The sequence below is a fragment of the Sebastes umbrosus genome, chromosome 21 (genome assembly GCF_015220745.1).
Source record: "Sebastes umbrosus isolate fSebUmb1 chromosome 21, fSebUmb1.pri, whole genome shotgun sequence".
NCBI classification, from domain to species: Eukaryota; Metazoa; Chordata; class Actinopteri; order Perciformes; family Sebastidae; genus Sebastes; species Sebastes umbrosus.
In genome coordinates, this window is record NC_051289.1 from 23524294 (window position 1) to 23544474 (window position 20181).

Genomic DNA, 20181 nt, shown 5'->3' on the forward strand with positions numbered 1-20181 from the left:
ACCGACCCGCAGGGTTCTGTACCCACGTTCAGTGTGAGCTCCATGCCGTAGCTGGTCAATTGATCCATGCAGTGTGAGCCTAAAAGGCGTAGTTGTAGAAATTAAAGCGTGAGTTAACACTACATACAAGATGAATCAAAATCCACAGTCTGCCCAGCTTGACGTCATATTTTATTTGATTTAGTTATTTGTTGCTCAATAGGACCCAATATCCTCTCGTACTGATTCCAAACAGACTTCTGTTACATATCACCTCTTAAAAAATGTTTCACTTTTGGGGGAAAACAAAACTGTAAATGTGCAATAAAATGATCATGGTAATGAGGACCAGGTACAGCAGCGTGAGGTGTGAGGCTCCCTCTGTGTGAGTTTGACCCCTGGCTTGTCTCCGGGGTGTTGGAGACTGAGCACAGGTATGTCTACTGCGAACGCCTGTAATGACAGCGCCGAGGTCAGTCCTCGAACCCCCGGCTCCTCCTTAATGGAATAATGACCAGGACACGAGAAGCCCTGTCTATCATGTAGCCCCCGAGCCAACACACACAATTAGAGCTGGCATGTTTTCCCTCCCACCCTCCCTCCCCGCTGCTCTGTGAGAGGGGATTTCCAGATGTTCATCATAAAGCGCTATGTATTTTCCAAAGAGTTGCCTTTTTCTCTCTCTCTCTCTCTCTCTCTCTCTCTCTCTCTCTCTCTCTCTTTCGCTCTCCATCTGCGGCAATAAAATCAATTTGTGCTGTTGGGTTGGAGCGCCAATGAGCGCGGCCACACAGAGAAGTGAGCACCATGCTGCTACCTTGGATCAAAACACACCAACAGCAGCCCCTTATTTATGTGAATTCTTTTGATTTTATTATCTATTTCCACTGTTTCCAGGATACATGTGTCTACGAGCATTTTGTTATGTTTATGGGGGTCTTGGGTTACTGTGAATATGGTTGCTTTATGTTTCTGGGTGTACCGCTAACTCCTTCATATGTGATCATGTGGAGAATAAGCCACTTTTAGCCACAGTCACTTGACTTCCCCGGGGGCTAAAGGGTTAGACTTAAGACAACATGCTGTAGTTCTGTGCCATGACAGCGTGTGAGCCCCTTGCTGTAACCAGTCACACAATACATGGTGTGTCATGTGATGCTGCCAAGCAGGGCTGTATGTAAGGTTATTTTTAACAAAGTCATCACTATATCGGTCACCAAAAATAACTTGACTGTATTTTCACCCCGAATCGACTGTTTATCAGCTCATTAAATGTGCGTTATCAGTCTCATAGATGTGGGTCAGTAGGGGCCTGCTACACCTACAACGTTGTAAAAGTGAAACAGAATCTTAAAAGCAACACGTTGTAAAACTGAACGAAACGTTACGTATTGAACACAAACAGCTTGTTGAGGTTTAGCCAACAAAGCTACAACTTCTGAAGTTTTAGGCAACAAAACCACTTAGTTAAGTGTAGGGGAAAAGATCATGTTTGCGTTAAAATAACTTGAAAAGTGAAAGTGAAACTTTAGGTTTTGAACACAAAGAAAACTACACATTGTCTGTTTCACACAGGATGCAAACTCCAGTCTCCTGAGGTCGAAAGCCCTTATGTCCCATCCATTGCCCCCGACAAAAAGTATAGAAACAAAGAGACGAAATTCTGGTGTTTTGACAACAGCCGCTGCCGCCATTTTGGACTGAAAACGCTTACTATATTTATAATATTTTTTATTGTTTCACAACAGGCCATTTTGTTGGAGACAAATAAATCTGACAATAGAATCGAACTAATGTTGTTTTACCTTTGTACGTCACTTTGTAGGCGGATGTTTTACTGGCGTCCGGTAGTCGCTTTCAGTCCAAAATGGTGGAGGCGTAGCTCTGCTGCTGGGTGCTTATGTTGGAATGGAACAATCAATCGACTTTCACTTCTTGGCAATATACATTCTTTGCCCCCGACCTCCACCCCATATGGAGTTGACTTCTGCTTTTGCTCCTGTCATAATTCCTAGAGGTCGCTGTTGTCTGCTTTAATTCCTTCTTTCGGCGATCGCCTATGTGAATGGATGATAAAACCTACTAGTGTGTGTAGCAGGCCCATTCTGACCCACATCTATGAGTCTTATAACCACTGATAACGCCCATTCATTGACTTGATAATTGGATATTGCTGTTCAATGTTGTGCAAGTAGCGAGCACGTTTTTACTGATCTGACGATTACAACCGCCATAAGCAATATAGGACTCGCCGACATGTTTGAACAACAATCATCAAATTATTTAGCTTGTTGGGAGTGGGAAATTGCGAAGACTTTTTTTTATGGCAAATGCAATATTGTTGCATTGTTCGAGACACAATCTACACTCTGAGGCGTGTGCGTGTGCACAGATGCACGCATGCATGCACACTCAATACGCTTTGATGCCAAACTGTGTTCACAGATAAGATTGAGAACGGAGGGAGGAGAGGAGAGAACAAAGCCAATACGCTTCTCTTATGTGCAGCAGACATAATAATACATTTCAGCACTATTACCCCACACGTTCATCCACACAGATATCTTCACAATAAAAGATAACATTTTGTTCTGCCATTTGCGCACGCCGCGGAGTCCTGAAGTGATATAGAGATAACCAACCCAACCATCCCATTCACAATGGTTTCTCGGTCTAGGGACTGGGAAACGGCAGACCACACTGTTCGCTCTCAGATGGATACTACGCCCGGAGCTGAACACCACGGCCGACCGCAAATGGACTGGGCTTGCTTATAATAAATTGGCGGAATTGGGTCGAGGACTTTAAGAGAGAATCATTATCCAACTGTGCTCTTGTCAGGATGTGGTGTTCCACTACCATTCTCTCACTTTCCTCTTGTTCTGTCTGCCCATTAGCAGCTTAAAATGCCTTCCATATGTCTGTTTGTGTACAGCACGGCTGCTCACTTAAAACTGTTCCCTATGTGGCGGGCTACAAACACAGCGTCCTGAGGAGTGTGGGCGGTAAAGCCATATGTTAGCGCTGACCCATCGCAGCAACCTGCTTTGATATCGGTGACCAGCTCCGAAACCAAGAAATACTACACCTTGGAACTTTTAAAACTCGACGCCTTCCCAGCTGCTTTCCTGTTCCCCGGATTTTTGATAGCTGCAAATAATTTTCATAATTATGTCCCCCCCTCTTCCTGACTCACCGTCTGCGAACGCTCTCGTGTTTAAACAGGTGATTTCTTTTTTTCTTCCCCGCGACACCACCGAGGAAACAAGAGAGATAAAAGCGTGCCGTATTGACATCATTTTTCACATTATTGGATAAAAACGAACACGGACGTCTCTTTGATTCGATTTCAACAAATGTCATGTTTTATATGGCATTGTATTCCAGGCCTAACATGGAATAATCTGATTCTCCTTCCCTGGATAATGCCATTACGCTGACAGATTTTCTCTCCTGGCTATTTCTCATGCATTTTCTCTTGGCATGGCGTCATCCAACCTCAACCCGTCGTTTTTTCTAAACCGAAGCGTCGAGCACCTCCGGATTCCTCACCGCTTCCTTTCAAAATCGCATTAAAAACTTTCAGTGTGCGTGACTAATTATTTTCTCACCACCACATTTGGCCCCAGTAAAATAATTTCTCCTTTTTTTCCCACCTCAGCGTTCATCTGATATTCGTTTATGTGCTCTACACTTTCTGAGCCGGGGGGAACGTGTTGTTGCAGCCAAACCTGAAACATATGAGTCCAATTCACTTCACCCACGTGGAATACTATTATTTTTTTTAGGACTTGGAGGGCTTAGAGAAAGAACTTGTTATTGACGCTGAGTGAAATGTAATTGTGCTGTTATTGCAGCTGTCCGAGTGAGGAGGGAAGCAGCCGTTTCAACAATACAAGATGTTTCCAAGAAGACATTTATTGTTGACAGCCTTACAATCCAGCCAACACACCTTCACCCCATCCACCCATTCTGTCATGTGCTATTACCCCTCTAAAACCACTCGCCCCACAAACACAAGCACATACACGGATGTTTCTGCAACTACGGTCACTTTTAACTCTCCCAAATAAAATAAAATAGCCTCTATTAATTTTAACCATTAGCGTATGTAATACATACTGTAGAAACAGGTGCACACAATTACATGTAGTAGTTAAGATTTGAATCTGTTTATTTTTTAGATATTTAAATTAATTTTCATTAAGCTTTGTGCATCATTGTAAATATTGATATAAAAAAAAAAAATTAAATTAAATTAAATTAGGGGATTTTATGATTTTCTCCCTAAACATTTTAGACAGTAAACAAAGATGTCTTCATACACAAAAAAAATAAAAATATGTTTTATTTTATGACAGAAATTGCAATTCTAATGTCTTAAATGAGATGTTGCAGACATGACATGTTTGCTAATATTGCAGATGAATGGCAGCTAGCAAGGTCTGCTACGTTAGCTTTGACTCTTAGCATCTAATATACATGAATTCAACAGTAATATGAAGTTATTTTTTAAAATGTAGTTCAAAATACACAAGCTGTATGGTAAGGACACATAATAAGTACTTCAGAAGAAAAGGTGATCTTTAACTTTTTTTTTAGTTTTTTTATCTTGAGGGTCACCTATGTGGGCGGCCCAACCATTAAGGTTCTGTTTCTGAAGTTCTGAAGTTCTGTTTCCATGGAAACTATATTTGTTTGGCTTTGAAAAAAATCCTAATATTTATTCAGTGTCACGGTAAGGACTCAGAAGTCATGTCATATAAATGATTTGTAAACAAAAAAATGTTTTTTTAATACGGTACATATAAAGTAATATGTATATGAAAAATTCCATTTGAAATTATTATAATTGAACAAGCTCATTTTACGTATTTTACAGTTTACAGGACATGAAGAAAAGTGGTGTTTGGACCCATAAAATGCTCCATAAATTGTATTTAATCACATTATTTAGTGATTATTTTTATGTCAAGATGGGTAATAACATATGTATATATGTCTTTATCAAGCATCGCACTGTAAATTTGAATAAAAATCCCAAATTTCTTTGTTGGGACTTAAAAATGCCTGTAGTTTCAGAAACACCCACACACAGATTTTCCCCACTTAAGAAAATCTCTTCCCAAGATGCCAACCGCTGATTCTTTGACTGCTCCTTTCACTTTAAAAACTCAGTAAAACTGTGAAAATGATTGGTTATTTTTATGCACACAAACCATCAACACCCTCCACCTGCCTACCGCATTAGCGTCCGAGCCTTATGAAAAGTGACACTTTGGTCGAGCCACGCTCGCTACACCTCCTCAGCTCAGCCTCTGTTTAATTGGCTTGTCATGTTCTTTCATCAGCCAGCTCGTTAGCTGGTGTTGAGGGAGATGATATCTCCATGTCAACGCCTAGCCGACGATCAGACAACAAACACACATGCACACTTGGTACAGGTTAGTGGTGTGTAGTGGAGTCACACGCAGACCTGTGAAATGAAGCAGCGGCTGGTGATACTCGTCTATATTTGATGTCCTCAGCATACTAGTGGTGCTTAATGTGTTCAGAAATACACAGCAAAATATTACTATATTATATCAAATTTGATATGATATATTTAGCACTCTGATTCACAGAAAGAGTAGAGTAGAGTAGAGATGTACAAATGACACGCAAAAAGGCTAAAATGCATACTCATGACACGCGGAATGTCCTTGTAATGTCGTGGTATCTATATGCCTTCCCGTGAGACCGGGTTGTGGCATCAGAGACTTCACTAGAATGAGCTAACTAAATAAGTTTTATTCTTGATTATCTTTAAAAGACACACTAAAACAGACTTTAAACTTGCTATAGCCAAACAGCATTAAAGGAAAATGTCAACCCCCAAAATGATCATATATTGTAAATCAATTACTCACCACATGTTACCATGAATTTGTGTAGACAACTTTGTATTTCTCACATGCCTCCACGGAGAAAGAAGAATCCAAAAACGGAGAAAAGTCTTGATGAATTGAAGTAAATGGGCGGCTGCGTTTACACTGATTCATAAACAGTGTACTCGCACGGACTAGTAGCGTGCTTGCACGAGCGTGAGACTGTTTATGTGGAAGTGTTTTAAATAGTAAAGCTTTAGCAAAGAGGCATGTGTTTGGGAAGTAATGAGCATATGACTGGATAAATGAGACCTGGATACTGCAGGAGTTGTGTGAGATTTTGTAAATGAATGTTGCCTTATGGAGGCATGAGAGAAAAACAAAGTTGTCTTCAAGAATTCAAGGTATCACGTGGTGAGTAATTTATATACAGATGGACATTTTGGTGGTGAAGTATTCCCTTAAAGGTCCTCATTTTCAGGTTCATGTTTGTATTTTGTGTTTCTACTAGAACATGTTTACATGCTTTAATGTTCAAAAAACACATTATTTTTTATCATACTGTCTCTCTGAATATACCTGTGTTCAAGCTCTGTCTGAAACGCTCTGTTTTAGAGCATTTCAACGGAATGGCAACGGAACTGCGTTTCCAGGAAACAGCTTGGGTCCAAGTTTACATCCTGTCAGCTGATGTCATTCACATACACCGCAACAGGAAATAAACTGGGACACATTAAGAATGTTTACGTTTAAAACCGTGAAATGGTCTAAATATTGTAGATTTGTGACATCACAAATGGACAGAAATCCTAACAGCTTGTTTCAAACACACAGTTTCTGAATACGGTCTGCGTGTATTTCTCCATGGATTGAGTGTTTTGATACTTTCACAGTATTTATATATCACTTTAACCTGCTTTATGATATAAAAGACATGAAAATCTCACTTTTATACAATATGGAACCTTTAATGCTACACATAACCCACAATGCAATGCTCTCACTCACTCTCTCAGAATGTTCGTACAAACTGTGCTGTCTGGCATTCTAGTAAACCAAGGATTTGTAATTCATAGAAGTGTCCTATATTTTGATGAATTACACCTTTTTAAAAAGTATCAGGGGACGGTTTTCCTCCACCGGCACAGGTGCATTTTTTAGTGCTGCTGTCATCATGGAATCACACCTACTAACTACCTGTTCCCTGAGCGGAGCTCAACACACGGGAGGCATCACACTGACAAACCACCTGCTGTGCTGAGGGAAATATATTCTATCATCTAAGTGTGTGTGTGTCTTCATTATTTCCAGATTTGTGTCCAAAGACAGGAATGTCAACCATTTTGTCTTCATTTCTTTCTGTGTTACTGTGTCTTTTTAAACATGTGTGTCTCAACTCGTGTCATTTTTTTTTGGGATGTTACAGGTGAGCAACGGGACGGAGCTGCCGCCGAGCGGACGCCATTCGGTAACGGTTGACACTCAGGTCCAGAAACAGCAGCAAGAGGACAGAGATGGTGTCCAACAAGCACACAGACCGTACAGCTCCCTGCCACGGTGAGACCTCCTCTCTCTCCTCCTTTCTTTATTCCACCTTGCTCTGTCCTTCTCTCTCTTCTCCTTTCTCTATTCCACCTATCTGTCTCCGTCCTCCTCTCTCTCCTCCTTTCTTTATTCCACCTGTCTGTCTCCGTCCTCCTCTCTCTTCTCCTTTCTCTATTCCACCTATCTGTCTCCGTCCTCCTCTCTCTCCTCCTTTCTTTATTCCACCTGTCTGTCTCCGTCCTCCTCTCTCTTCTCCTTTCTTTATTCCACCTGTCTGTCTCCGTCCTCCTCTCTCTTCTCCTTTCTTTATTCCACCTGTCTGTCTCCGTCCTCCTCTCTCTTCTCCTTTCTTTATTTCACCTGTCTGTCTACGTCCTCCTCTCTCTCCTCCTTTCTTTATTCCACCTGTCTGTCTCCGTCCTCCTCTCTCTTCTCCTTTCTTTATTTCACCTGTCTGTCTACGTCCTCCTCTCTCTCCTCCTTTCTTTATTCCACCTGTCTGTCTCCGTCCTCCTCTCTCTTCTCCTTTCTTTATTCCACCTGTCTGTCTCTGTCCTCCTCTCTGTTCTCCTTTCTTTATTCCACCTGTCTGTCTCCGTCCTCCTCTCTGTTCTCCTTTCTTTATTCCACCTGTCTGTCTCCGTCCTCCTCTCTCTTCTCCTTTCTTTATTCCACCTGTCTGTCTCCGTCCTCCTCTCTCTTCTCCTTTCTTTATTTCACCTGTCTGTCTCCGTCCTCCTCTCTGTTCTCCTTTCTTTATTTCACCTGTCTGTCTCCGTCCTCCTCTCTGTTCTCCTTTCTTTATTTCACCTGTCTGTCTCCGTCCTCCTCTCTCTTCTCCTTTCTTTATTCCACCTGTCTGTCTCTGTCCTCCTCTCTGTTCTCCTTTCTTTATTCCACCTGTCTGTCTCCGTCCTCCTCTCTGTTCTCCTTTCTTTATTCCACCTGTCTGTCTCCGTCCTCCTCTCTCTTCTCCTTTCTTTATTCCACCTGTCTGTCTCCGTCCTCCTCTCTCTTCTCCTTTCTTTATTTCACCTGTCTGTCTCCGTCCTCCTCTCTCTTCTCCTTTCTTTATTCCACCTGTCTGTCTCCGTCCTCCTCTCTCTTCTCCTTTCTTTATTTCACCTGTCTGTCTCCGTCCTCCTCTCTGTTCTCCTTTCTTTATTTCACCTGTCTGTCTCCGTCCTCCTCTCTCTTCTCCTTTCTTTATTCCACCTGTCTGTCTCCGTCCTCCTCTCTGTTCTCCTTTCTTTATTCCACCTGTCTGTCTCCGTCCTCCTCTCTCTTCTCCTTTCTTTATTTCACCTGTCTGTCTCCGTCCTCCTCTCTGTTCTCCTTTCTTTATTCCACCTGTCTGTCTCTGTCCTCCTCTCTCTTCTCCTTTATTTATTCCATCTGTCTGTCTCCGTCCTCCTCTCCATTCTACTGTCTTTATTCCACCTGTCTGTCTCCGTCCTCCTCTCTCTCCTCCTTTCTTTATTCCGTCTGTCTCCGTCCTCTTTCTTCTCCTTTCTTTATTCTACCTTGCTCCGTCCTCCTCTCTCTCCTCCTTTCTTTATTCCGTCTGTCTCCGTCCTCCTCTCTCTTCTCCTTTCTTTATTCCGTCTGTCTCCGTCCTCTTGTCTTCTCCTTTCTTTATTCCATCTGTCTGTCTCCGTCCTCCTCTCTCTCTCTCTCTTTCCCTCCCCTCTCTGTGACTTATCACGTCCTCCCTGCCCTTTCTCAACCTCTTCATTCCACTTTTTTCCCGATTACCATCCGTTTCCCTCATATTTGTGCCTTTCCCCTCTTTTTTCTCTACACTTTCTTTAACGTCTCTCTTTGGTTTACAAAGTCAATCACCACAAAGACACTTTCAACTCCCCCTCCAGACATTTAAATGATTGTTAGCGAAAACTCTTTGAATGAAATCATTTAATGTGATCGCTTGGAAATATCTGACTGATATTCACTTTCATTAAGTCAATGTTGACCCTGAAGAAGTGGTGACTTTGTCACAGGCATCAAACCCCCACCCCCGCCCCTCCTCTCAAACACTTCCAGTACAATGAAGAACATCTTCGATATCATGTTTTTAAATGGACTTTTCTCTCCGTCTTACACAGCTTGAGTTCAGCGCGACAACCGCATGCTCTTCATCTCCTCCATCTTTCTGTTTCGATTCTTTTGCATATTTTTTCAAAGAGATGCCAATAAAGCTTACCATATCTTACATCTCGAGGCTTTCGGGGCGAGAGAGAGTTTAGTATCGGTATTTGCATTTCCTGCCTTCGCTCTGTATGTGTGTGTATCTGTGCCTCCACCAATCCTCTGAAGCTCCCTAATCGCACTTTAGTCAATGCAAATCGCAAAGCCAGCCACTTCTTGTGGAACATTTCCACAATTTATCTCTTACATCCCTTAAAAAGAAAGTCACCAAAGACACACATTCTATACTTTGACTGACATAAGGATTTAAAAGCTAGTCATAAAATAAACATCGTTTCCTCAAAATGTTGAAAACGAAGTTTGATTTATTTAACTTTTCTGCCGGGCCAGTTTAAACAAAGACGGAACACTCTCTAAGTGCATATATACAGTATGTGTGGTCTTTTAATTTTCTTGGCCGGAGTAACTCTGCTCTCCTGTGATTTTAATCTCTCCCTGCACAAACAGCAATCATTTTCTTCATAGCCGCTCCTCTATTGCTACGCCGTCTCCGAGCAGTCACCGCCGGGTCGATTAAGAACATGTTCCTGTCTATGGCTATGGATTTTGCGGTCCACGTGGACGCATAATCAATGCGGCCTGTATAAGCCGGCAGACTGATCTGTGCATTCACTTCATAGGTGTTATCTGCTGGCATCTCATGTGATGTGACAGTTGCCTCCTCCACCCCGTCTGTCCACCTCCCTCCTCTCAGGAGGTTACTTCTCTTGGGAAAGTTGGTGTTGCCGGAGCCAGAAAGCCGAGGCGAGGATGGCCTTTGATACGCATTCCTCTCGTAATCTCATCGCGTCTTTTTAAGCGGAGAGTCGCATGAGCTCAGGCTTGACGTTTGACCCCCTGGCTAAGGCTTTTTCAGAGCTCGTGTCTCCGCGCAGCTCCTCATTAAAGAGCTAAGATTAATATCCACGATTCTCCTTCTAACGCCAACCGCCTCTCTCTTGGAACCCCTTCACCCCTCTCCTCCTCCTCCTCCTCCTCCAAAACATGAAGCTGAAAGGGGGACATTCCCTCACAGAAAAAACCCTCCTTCCCAAAGAGGTTCCAGAAGAAGCCGTGGTAGCCAGTTATCTGATGACGGCCAGGCTTAGCTGGCTGTCTGGGATGTGAGGATTGGAAGAGCACTAATGAAGGCTTGTTGTCGGAGCAGGATTAGCGGTGACAGGCGGTGGAGGGGCGAGAGAGGGGCCGGGAGAGGAACGAGTGTGTTAGTAGGAAAGAGAGACCGCTGATTAGCCTGAAAGAGCTCACACACACACACACACACACTCACACACACACACACATGAATGCGGTCAAGATAAGGTTCTTAAATGTGAACCGCCAGTAGCTCTTCCATCTATCCAATGCAGCTCCAAAACAACATAGTTCCACCCTATAAAGAAAACATTATTCCAGGTTTGCAGACAATTTATTTGTACGTTTGTTCCGCTGCCCGTTGCATTTTTTTTTCCGCCTAATCATTTTGTGTCTGTGCATGTGTATGTGCGCTTTCTCCTCCTCCTCATAAACTCTGATTCTTCCCAGCTGTTTTAAAGAAACACGGCCGGCCACAAATGTTTCAGCGAAGCCAACTTCCTGGCTTTGTTTGTTATGTTCTGTCATTCTAAATTTACCCCCGCTCTCTGGCATGATGTATTTTCCCATCCCCTCCCTCTGTAGATGTAACTAATCTACTTTGTGACATATTCTGGCACAGGAGTAGAGGTGATAAGAGAGCCGACTCCCCTGACGCATCAATCACAATTACATTCCTGTGGAACAATGCCATCGTCTCCGTTCTCTTCTCAGACTTTCCCCCTCCTAAATCTCCATTTTTCTACTTAACAAACCTAAAAGGTCATTCTGGAAACGTAGATCGCAGGGTCCTCGTGCAACAGGCGTCCCCGGGTTTCTCCCTTGCGAGCGGCGCTGGCTGCTCCGCGAGCCAAGCCGGGGTGTAAATGCATGGCGGCTCGCCCAGACAGCGAAACCCAGATACAGAGCATGTGGCGGGGCTCTCTCTGCAGTCTGTCCCTACATCTGCCCCTCCGCCAATTACCCTCATACTTACACATGCTCTACATGCACGCACACGCATACACGGAGCGGAACAAGATAATGTGTTTGTGCCGCACATGTACGGTACATAAATGCATGCACATTTGTCCGCACATGCATAAATGTAGACCTATACGCTCACGGAGGCTCAGATACTGACATTACAGGGCTGTGTGCTTCAGCTCTTCGCCTCCCTGAACAGAGCCGGTCTTGACCAATTTGGTGCCCGATGCAAGATTCTAGCTGGTGCCCCTCCACTTTTTTGGCATTTTGACAATTTTGTTGTGCACTCGCAAAGCGCACCCTGCCAGGAAGTTCTTAAACAGTGTAAATAAATCTGACAAGAATGCAGCAGTAACAGTAACACATTGAAAAAACAAGGTAAGCTGATATACATCTTTTAAATGAAATAGTCTTATTTGAATAGGCCAAAAATGAAACTGCAGCCTGAACAATAGTGAAAGTGAAAAATAGAACCATAGGCTATATTTCAGTTAGACTCTGCTTGTCTCATTGATCACAGAGATCTCAAAATTGGAATTATTCTCCTCCTCAGTCCTTGTTCACTTGTCCATAATTTTATCCCTCTGAAAATGATGGTGGATCATCTGACTGGCATTAACATTACATTTGAAGGCCATTGCGGGTTCCAGTTTTTAAGATCATTAAGAACATACAGTGGTATCATATGAATCTTGAGATTGCGATGAATCCGTTGATACCAAACATGTCATGTTAGCTTACTGGAAAAGGGGCTGAATATCGCTCAACAGATGCACTTTTTTTTAGATTACCTGTCTCATGCACTGCTGTCAGGATATAGTGACTGTTTTATAAAAATAACTTTTTTAAATCATATTTGCTTCAATTCTACCCACTGCTGCTTTAACTGGCAGGAAAGAAGAAAATTCAGCCATATACAGTATATCCCACAAAATCAATTCCCATGCAATCCACATAATTGTGAACCAGGATGTATTAAGAGTGACAAACACAGCATGGGGGGGGGTCAGGGTGGACTTTAGCCCAGGAGACCGGTGTTTGTGTCCTGTGTGAAACCAGAAGTCAACGTTGATTCATTTGTCCTGTACTTAAGTTACACCACATCCGGTGTTATTTTAACCCGAACCATGATCTTTTCCTAAACCTAACCAAATTGATCTTTTCCTAAACCTAACCAAGTTGTTTCCTGTGAAGACTGAAGTTTATTTTGAAAAGACTTGAGCGGATATTGACGCTGGACATTCATAAGAAAACACATGAAAAATGAGGTAATAGCTTTGTGTAAGATATCATACGAACCGTTATGAGAATACGTTGCTCTGTTGTGCCCTACTGGCTAGCTAATCGTTGCCGCTCTGCACTACACTCATATGGCGGTTGTCGCTGATAACGCTGTCCCAACCCACGCCGTTGTCACGGAAGCATAACACCCACTCTCCGGTTCAGCCCCAGATTAGCACCGTTAGCTGCTTGCCACCGGTTCAGCCGTCGCCATATTGAGAGCCATGTGGAGGCAATCCCTCAATCATAGACATGCTCTAGATTTTGAATTTGGCACCTTTAACGTTCTTTTCACTATCAACAATCTCTGCCGCCATCGGGAGCTCGTAGAAGGAAACGGAAGCAGCCAATCACAGTTTACAGTTACATTTTGAGAAGGGAAAACCCATCAAAAACACGGTGTATCTTTGGTGGCAACCTGTGTAGTCTAGGATTTTTTTTTTTTTTAATTTAGGTACAATCAAATTTATCATCTAAGTCATTTTTTTATCTGTCAAGCAACATTGCAGGACATATAAAATAAGCAATGAAGGTCCAAGGTGGAATTCATTGTCATTATCTCCATTGTGAGGTTTCAGTTTTAGAAAAAATTTAATATTTTTGTCAGAAACACAAGCTCTTTGAACAATACATCATGTTCTGTCTTTTGTTCCTGTCAGCCTCTCTGGAATAGAGACTCGTCCAGATAACAAACGCAGGCGTTTTGGCCTAAAAGCATGCCGGGTCCCTGTCTCCCTCTGCAGGCTTGTGTGCCGTGAACTCAAAAGCCTTTTAAGCGCTCGGCGGGTCAGCGAGGTGTGAATGGGATTCCTCTTAGCACCCCTGACTCAAAAGACACTGTCACAGGTCTTCCGTCGCACGGCGGCCTTAATGGATCCTAATAATGGAGGAGCAAACTTGACACTTTAGCCAAAGACCTGGCAGTTCCCCATGACAGCTTTCCGGGGGCCAATTTCCGGAAAGGGGAGCATGTATGTCGTATGGGCGTTTTGTATGAGAGATAATACGCGTGCATCTCGGGCTGTCCTGTCACTGTAGGGGCTGGCAGGCAGACTGAAGATGAGTAGAAGGCGGATAACGCCGCGAGGCCTGCCATTACTCTGTCTGTGCTGTAAGAGCACCCGTCTGCGTCTCCAAAAAAAAAAAAAAAATAGTTAAATGGATGAAAGCGGCCATTTTTCTCAGGGAGGTTTTAACATTTGTGTTTGTTTACAATGTGGAACTAATAGCGCCGTGGGCGTTCCAGGCTTCCCCTGTTTGTTTCCTGTTTCTTTCATGTCTTCATGTCTCAGGATTCAGTGTAATCATGCAGCAGACTATAACAGATCCCTCTTTGCTCCGCTCATGTTGCTTTCACTATTTTAACTCGACGCCGCCACCCGCATCTCCCCTTTTTAATCGCACAAAACGTGAAAATGGCCACATTCTGTGCTGAAGTGCAGTTTCTTTTGAATTCCCCTTCAATAGCGCTGACCCAGGGGCGGGAAAATAAAGCAATCTTTTCTGAGCTCTCCTCCTCTGGTCCCTTTTAGATTCTGTTTAAGGCGACTCACTCAACGGCAACGATTGACCTCTTTACCTGTCTCCGTGTGTTTATAGGCAACCTCGTAAGACCCCCAGCACGGCGTCCCAGGAGTCGTGGGACAAGGTGTACGCGCCAGCAGAGGGATTCCAGACATCCAAGGAGAACCCTCGCTACTCCGGTGGCCAGGGGTCGCGTAACGGCTACCTGGGAACGTCCAACTTCAACGCCCGAGTCCTCTTAGAGACCCAGGAGCTGCTGAGGCAGGAGCAGAGGCGAAGAGAGCAGGAGGCCAACAAGGCCAGGCCTCCTCCTCCTCTTCCTCCGGCGCAGGAAGCCCCGATCACCTACGACCACAGCAGAGACCACCCCCAGGCCCCGGGCTCTGCTCCGGCTCTGCAGGCCGCACTTCAGACCAAGGGCCCCTACAGACAGGACGTACCGCCGTCGCCTTCTCAGCTCGCCAAGCTCAGCAGGCTTCAGGGTTCGGAGAAAGGGAGGCTCTTTTACTCCTAACGACTAGAAGATGGAACTTCTGGGAGATTCTAACAGGGAAAAAAAATACAAAGAGGGAAAAGTGTGTTTTATAAAATGCTGAGATACAAAGATTTTTATAAGACTCTTGATAGAAAATGTTAATATTTAAAAAAAAAAAGAACGATTTTTTTTAATGATATGAACCATTATCGTCTATCGTCATCAAATACAAATGATTCATTTTACTGCCCAGAATCGTGATCATCTAACTACGTGTACAAGTGCCTTCTACTCAATCTTTTTTGTAAGCATCGGCCTCATTTATTTGGGCTCATGATCTGCAGCTTTGACCCATCCATGTGATCCATCCGTTCAAGCAGACATCACAGCAGAAGGCGATCGGTTCGGGCCATCACCGTCTGCATCGCCACATCTGACAGCAGCGCATCCTAAACGTAATAACCCCCGAGCACAAGGCATGTTTTCGTACCACTCGGGTGGAGAGTCGATACCACGCTTGTGTGGCCGAGACTTATTTTTGCTGTTCGTGGGGACTTTGTTGAACTATGTGAGTGCGTAGCGCGTGTTTGTGAGTGTGTGTGTGTGTGTGTGAGCGCCGGCAGGAGGCGGCGTGTGGTGACAAAGTGTGGAGGTTAAGCAGCGTGTGTGAACTGTGGAGTCAGAGCTTTGGGGTTTTTGGGCATGACCGCTCACCCCCCTCTCAGTTCAGGGAAATGTGCCCTTTGGTTTCAGATACTTAACCCAGAGTGTGTATCCTTCCTTCCAAACCCCCTCTTGTATTCAATATGATAATCCGGAATTCCTCTGCTGGCTGCTTTATCTCCGTTTCTTCTCTTCACATCGTCGCCCTCCACCATACGACACTCTCGGTGGAGGAAAACAGCTTTAGATCTTCTTCATCCCGACCCTGTCCCACCCCCACTCACAGGGAATCCAGCGGCATAAACGGGGTCGGATCTGGGTTATTAATTAATGTACCTCATTAAATATGAATGGGCCCCTTTTGTGCGCATGTTGTCATGTATGGCGAGAAGGAAGAAGCGGCGACCTCGCCAGAGCGGCTCTGGCCCCCGTCCTCGCCTCGGCTGTAACCGAACCCCGCCGCCCCCGAGGTGTCTGAGTTGTTCCTCTCTGAATATTTCATCAGGGCGGTTACACGGGAAACCACATCGGCTGTGCAGTCGGTGGCCTCGGCGTGGGACCGCCTATCCATCGGGCCGATACAATGGAGCTGATTTTGTTTTCCTTCCATGATTATGTCCATTGGTAGAAAAGCACTCGGGAGCCTTTCTGTCGTTCAATCAATAATTAGTGGTGCATTTTCAGTGTTTGAGAGAGTGTGTGTGTACGACCCTGTGTTTGTGTGTGTGTGTTTGTATTTTCATCCCTGTAAGAACAAGCTTTAGTTGTCAGATTGAGGACATTATTTGCAATGTGAGGCTGTTTCTTCTTGAAGGGCAAAGCTGAGGATTAATTTCCTGTTAAAATTAGGTTTTAGTTTAGGTTAAGTATTTTTTTCTTTTTAATCAAAAATACTCTTATTGATTAACCGGTACTTGTTGTTTGTTTTATTTGATCAGATTCTAGGGGTCATTCTCCCCTTCAGTTCATTTACATGCACTCAAGAAACCAGCTTACGCAGCTAACTGAAGAACACGGTTGCTGTAGTAACCTGGTTCGCTGGAAATCTGCATATACATGCAGCAGGTCAGTAATCTGATTCCTCCCCTACACCCGGCTTTTTTCTTAAAGCATTACCAAACTGTTGTAGAAATTAGGGCTGTCAAAGTTAACGCGATAATAACACCACTAATTTCTTAGATTTTTATGTTGTAGTGGGCTCAGTTTTAAAGCGTATGAGCATTGTATGAGACAAAAAAAAACGAATGAATCCATCGGTACCAATCATGTCATACTAGCTTGTCGCAATGGAGGTTAAATAACGCTCCAAACTTACGCTAAATTTTGGCGAGGAAAAACTGGCATGTCCATTTTCAAAGGGGTCCCTTGACCTCTGACCTCCAGATATGTGAATGTAAATGGGTTCTATGGGTACCCACGAATCTCCCCTTTACAGACATGCCCACTTTATGATAATCACATGCAGTTTGGGGCAAGTCATAGTCAAGTCAGCACACTGACACACTGACAGCTGTTGTTGCCTGTTGGGCTGCAGTTTGCCAAGTTATGATTTGAGCATATTTTTGTTATGCTGGACAATATCTGTCATTGTTTTGTATTGTTAATTGTTTTCCAATAATAAATATATACATACATTTGCATAAAGCAAACATATTTGCCCACTCCCATGTTGATAAGAGTATTAAATACTTGACAAATCTCCCTTTAAGGTTCATTTTGAACGGATGTGTGATTAATTTGCAATTAATCGCGATTAACTAAGAACAATCATGCGATTAATGACGATTAAATACTGTATTCTATCATTTTTATTTCGATTGACAGCCCTAGTAGTAATACAACATGCTGCTTTGTGATGAATGCAATTACATTTTACGAACTGTTAAATGTTTAGCGATAGAAACCCTGTTATTTAGACTTCAAGAGGCAACTTTGTGTCAGTTGGGATGGTATTATTTTGAATATGGGAATGCATACACGTAATGATCTTTCCCGGCAACACTTTCCAATGATGAAAGTCTTTGTCATGCAAATGCTCACATGTAAAACCTGTTTGCACGTATATATGGCCAAGAAATCTGCCTCTTCCAGGAGAACTCTGGCTGGGGAAATCAGGTTTCTGTAATCCCTCAATCCCGATTATGGAAATGGTTAACACGATGTTTCTGAAATCACTGGAACAATCTTAACTGTTGCCTGGTTTCTTACAGGAAGTGCATTTAAACGCACTACTTTGGAAGTTACAAACGCACTCATATGTCCCGTTAATTAACATTTTAATTAAATGTGTGCATCTAAACCTATTATATCCAGAGCCTTGGGGTTAGGATTAAGACCAGAATTAGGATAAAGTTCATGCTTTCTATTAGGCATGCGATGGTTAAGAGGAGGATCTATAGAAATGATTACGGTGGAGGGTCTGTGGGCCTCACAAGTACGTGAATCGATTAGTGTTCTCACATATAAAAAGGGTATGTAAAATACAGTAGTATGTTTGTTTGTCTACCAATGTTCCAGTATGTGTGTGTGTGTGTGTGTGTATATGCGTGTGTAGGTGGACGTGTGTTTAAGTGTCTGTGAACGCTGCCAGTTACTGGATGCTCCAATATGTCTATGAATATGTCTTGGCAGCCATATGAACCACTTGGCTGCTGAGTGGGAGAAGAGCAGAGGAGTGGGAGGGAGAGAAGATGGGAGGTCTGACCTTGCAGATGATTCAGTCAATGGAGTAATCACAACTATTCCTCTGAGTGTACAGTACAAACAGGAGGTTACCAACAAGGCTGCGCTCACTTTCGCTGCCTCTTCTTCTTCATTTATCTCCTTCATCTGTCAGTTCTACACGTCTGTTTGTTCGTTCTTCTGGGGCAGAATTAGACTGTTGTTTGTACGGGGTGTATGTGTGTGAGGGGGGGTCCAACTCTGACACGTTTTAACTGATGTTCCCATGTTTATTGTGTCTCCATCATGAACTGAGGGGGTTCAAGTGCCTGCAATATCAAACACATTTTTTTTTCCTCCTCATATGCAAATTTGATAATATCCCATAATGCACGTTTATTATTTCTGTTGTGTAATTAATGTTTGTGCGGCGCCGCCGTGACACATGGATTCTTCCCATAAAGCTATTGTTTTGGGGGATTTTTTTTTTTTTTTTATCCTGGGAGAAATGAGAAATATATTGTTATTGTTGCATTGTGTTTTATGACCATCCCTCATTGTATTTTATTATCCACAATATGGTACTATGGTAGTAAAAAAAATGACTAATATGTAAGCACAGTGCAATTTTCCTTTTTTATGACAAGTGTGTCATTAAGAACGGTTGCTGCCATTCTCTGTACATACAATATAAACTTTTTTTTCAGTGAATAAATTGAGGGTGGATTCAAATTCTTGTAACAGTAATTTCCCTTGATTGTGCTGCTTTAGCATTCAGTAATGGTTTCTCTACTTGGGACACACCAGTGAAATAAGATGCATAATTAAAGGCATGTAATGAATATCTTATTTTTTTGCTGCTACCAGACTGCAGTTTTTACAGATATGATATTACGGATTTAAGAATTAAAAATGAAAGTTAGTGGATTTTTGTTGTTACCATTATAATTATAGATTTGGCTTGTGTTTTTCAGATGTATTGTATGTATGTAGTTCAACTAAGAAGATTTATTAGTCTTATTAGTAGGGCTGTCAATCAAATCAAATATTTAATTGCGCTATATTTATATATATATATTTATTTATTAATAGAAATCAATTAATAACAACACAAAACAATGACAAATATTGTCCAGAAACCCTCACAGGTACTGCATTTAGCAATAAAAATATGCTCAAATCATAAAATGGCAAACTGCAGCCCAACAGGCAACAACAGCTGTCAGTGTGTCAGTGTGCTGACTTGACTATGACTTGCCTCAAACTGCATGTGATTATCATAAAGTGGACATGTCTGTAAAGGGGAGACTCGTGGGTACCCATAGAACCCATTTACATTCATATATTGTGAGGTCAGAGGTCAAGGGTCCCCTTTGAAAATGGCCATGCCAGTTTTCCTTGCCAAAATACTGCAAGTTTAGAGCGTTATTTAGCCTCATCTGCGACAAGATAGTATGACATGGTTGGTACCGATAGATTCCTTTGGTGTTGTAGTTTCATATGATGCCAGTATCTTCACTCTTGATTTAAAACTGAGCCCGCTATAGCCTAAAAAAATCAAGTTGTGTTAATGCATTAAAGAAATTAGTGGAGTTAAAACAAATTTGCTTTATTATTACGCTTTTTTATCACGTTCACTTTGACAGCCCTACTTATTAGTCACCTGGTTGCCAGATCCTTCCTCATGCCTTTAACAGCTAAAAATAAAACTGAAGTTTAAAAAAAAAAAAAAAAAAAGCAGGTCCTTCCTCTCATAACTGGAGGAATGTTGAAACAAGTTCTGCAATAGCTACAGCTATACATTGGCACTGGCTCAAAATGTGGCTCCCACATTTGTTGAAGTGGCGGTGAAAAAGTATGATAAAAACACATCCTCCCCGTCTCTCCTTCTCTTTAATCTCCATTCCTAGGATAGGTCAATGAAACGGCTGGCTGGGA

The 20181-nt window shown here is 42.8% G+C and overlaps 1 protein-coding gene across 3 annotated transcripts in view; it reads left to right on the top strand.

Moving 5' to 3' along the window:
• LOC119480529 (partitioning defective 3 homolog) overlaps positions 1-15132 on the top strand; it is a 431832-nt gene extending 416700 nt beyond the window's left edge. For all 3 annotated transcript variants that reach the window (XM_037756853.1, XM_037756854.1, XM_037756855.1), the window contains 2 exons: positions 7273-7403; positions 14520-15132. In XM_037756853.1, coding sequence (XP_037612781.1) covers positions 7273-7403; positions 14520-14958 — 570 coding nt within the window. In that variant the 3' untranslated portion in view covers positions 14959-15132. The remainder of the gene's footprint in view (positions 1-7272; positions 7404-14519) is intronic.
• The last annotated feature ends 5049 nt before the right edge of the window (positions 15133-20181 follow it).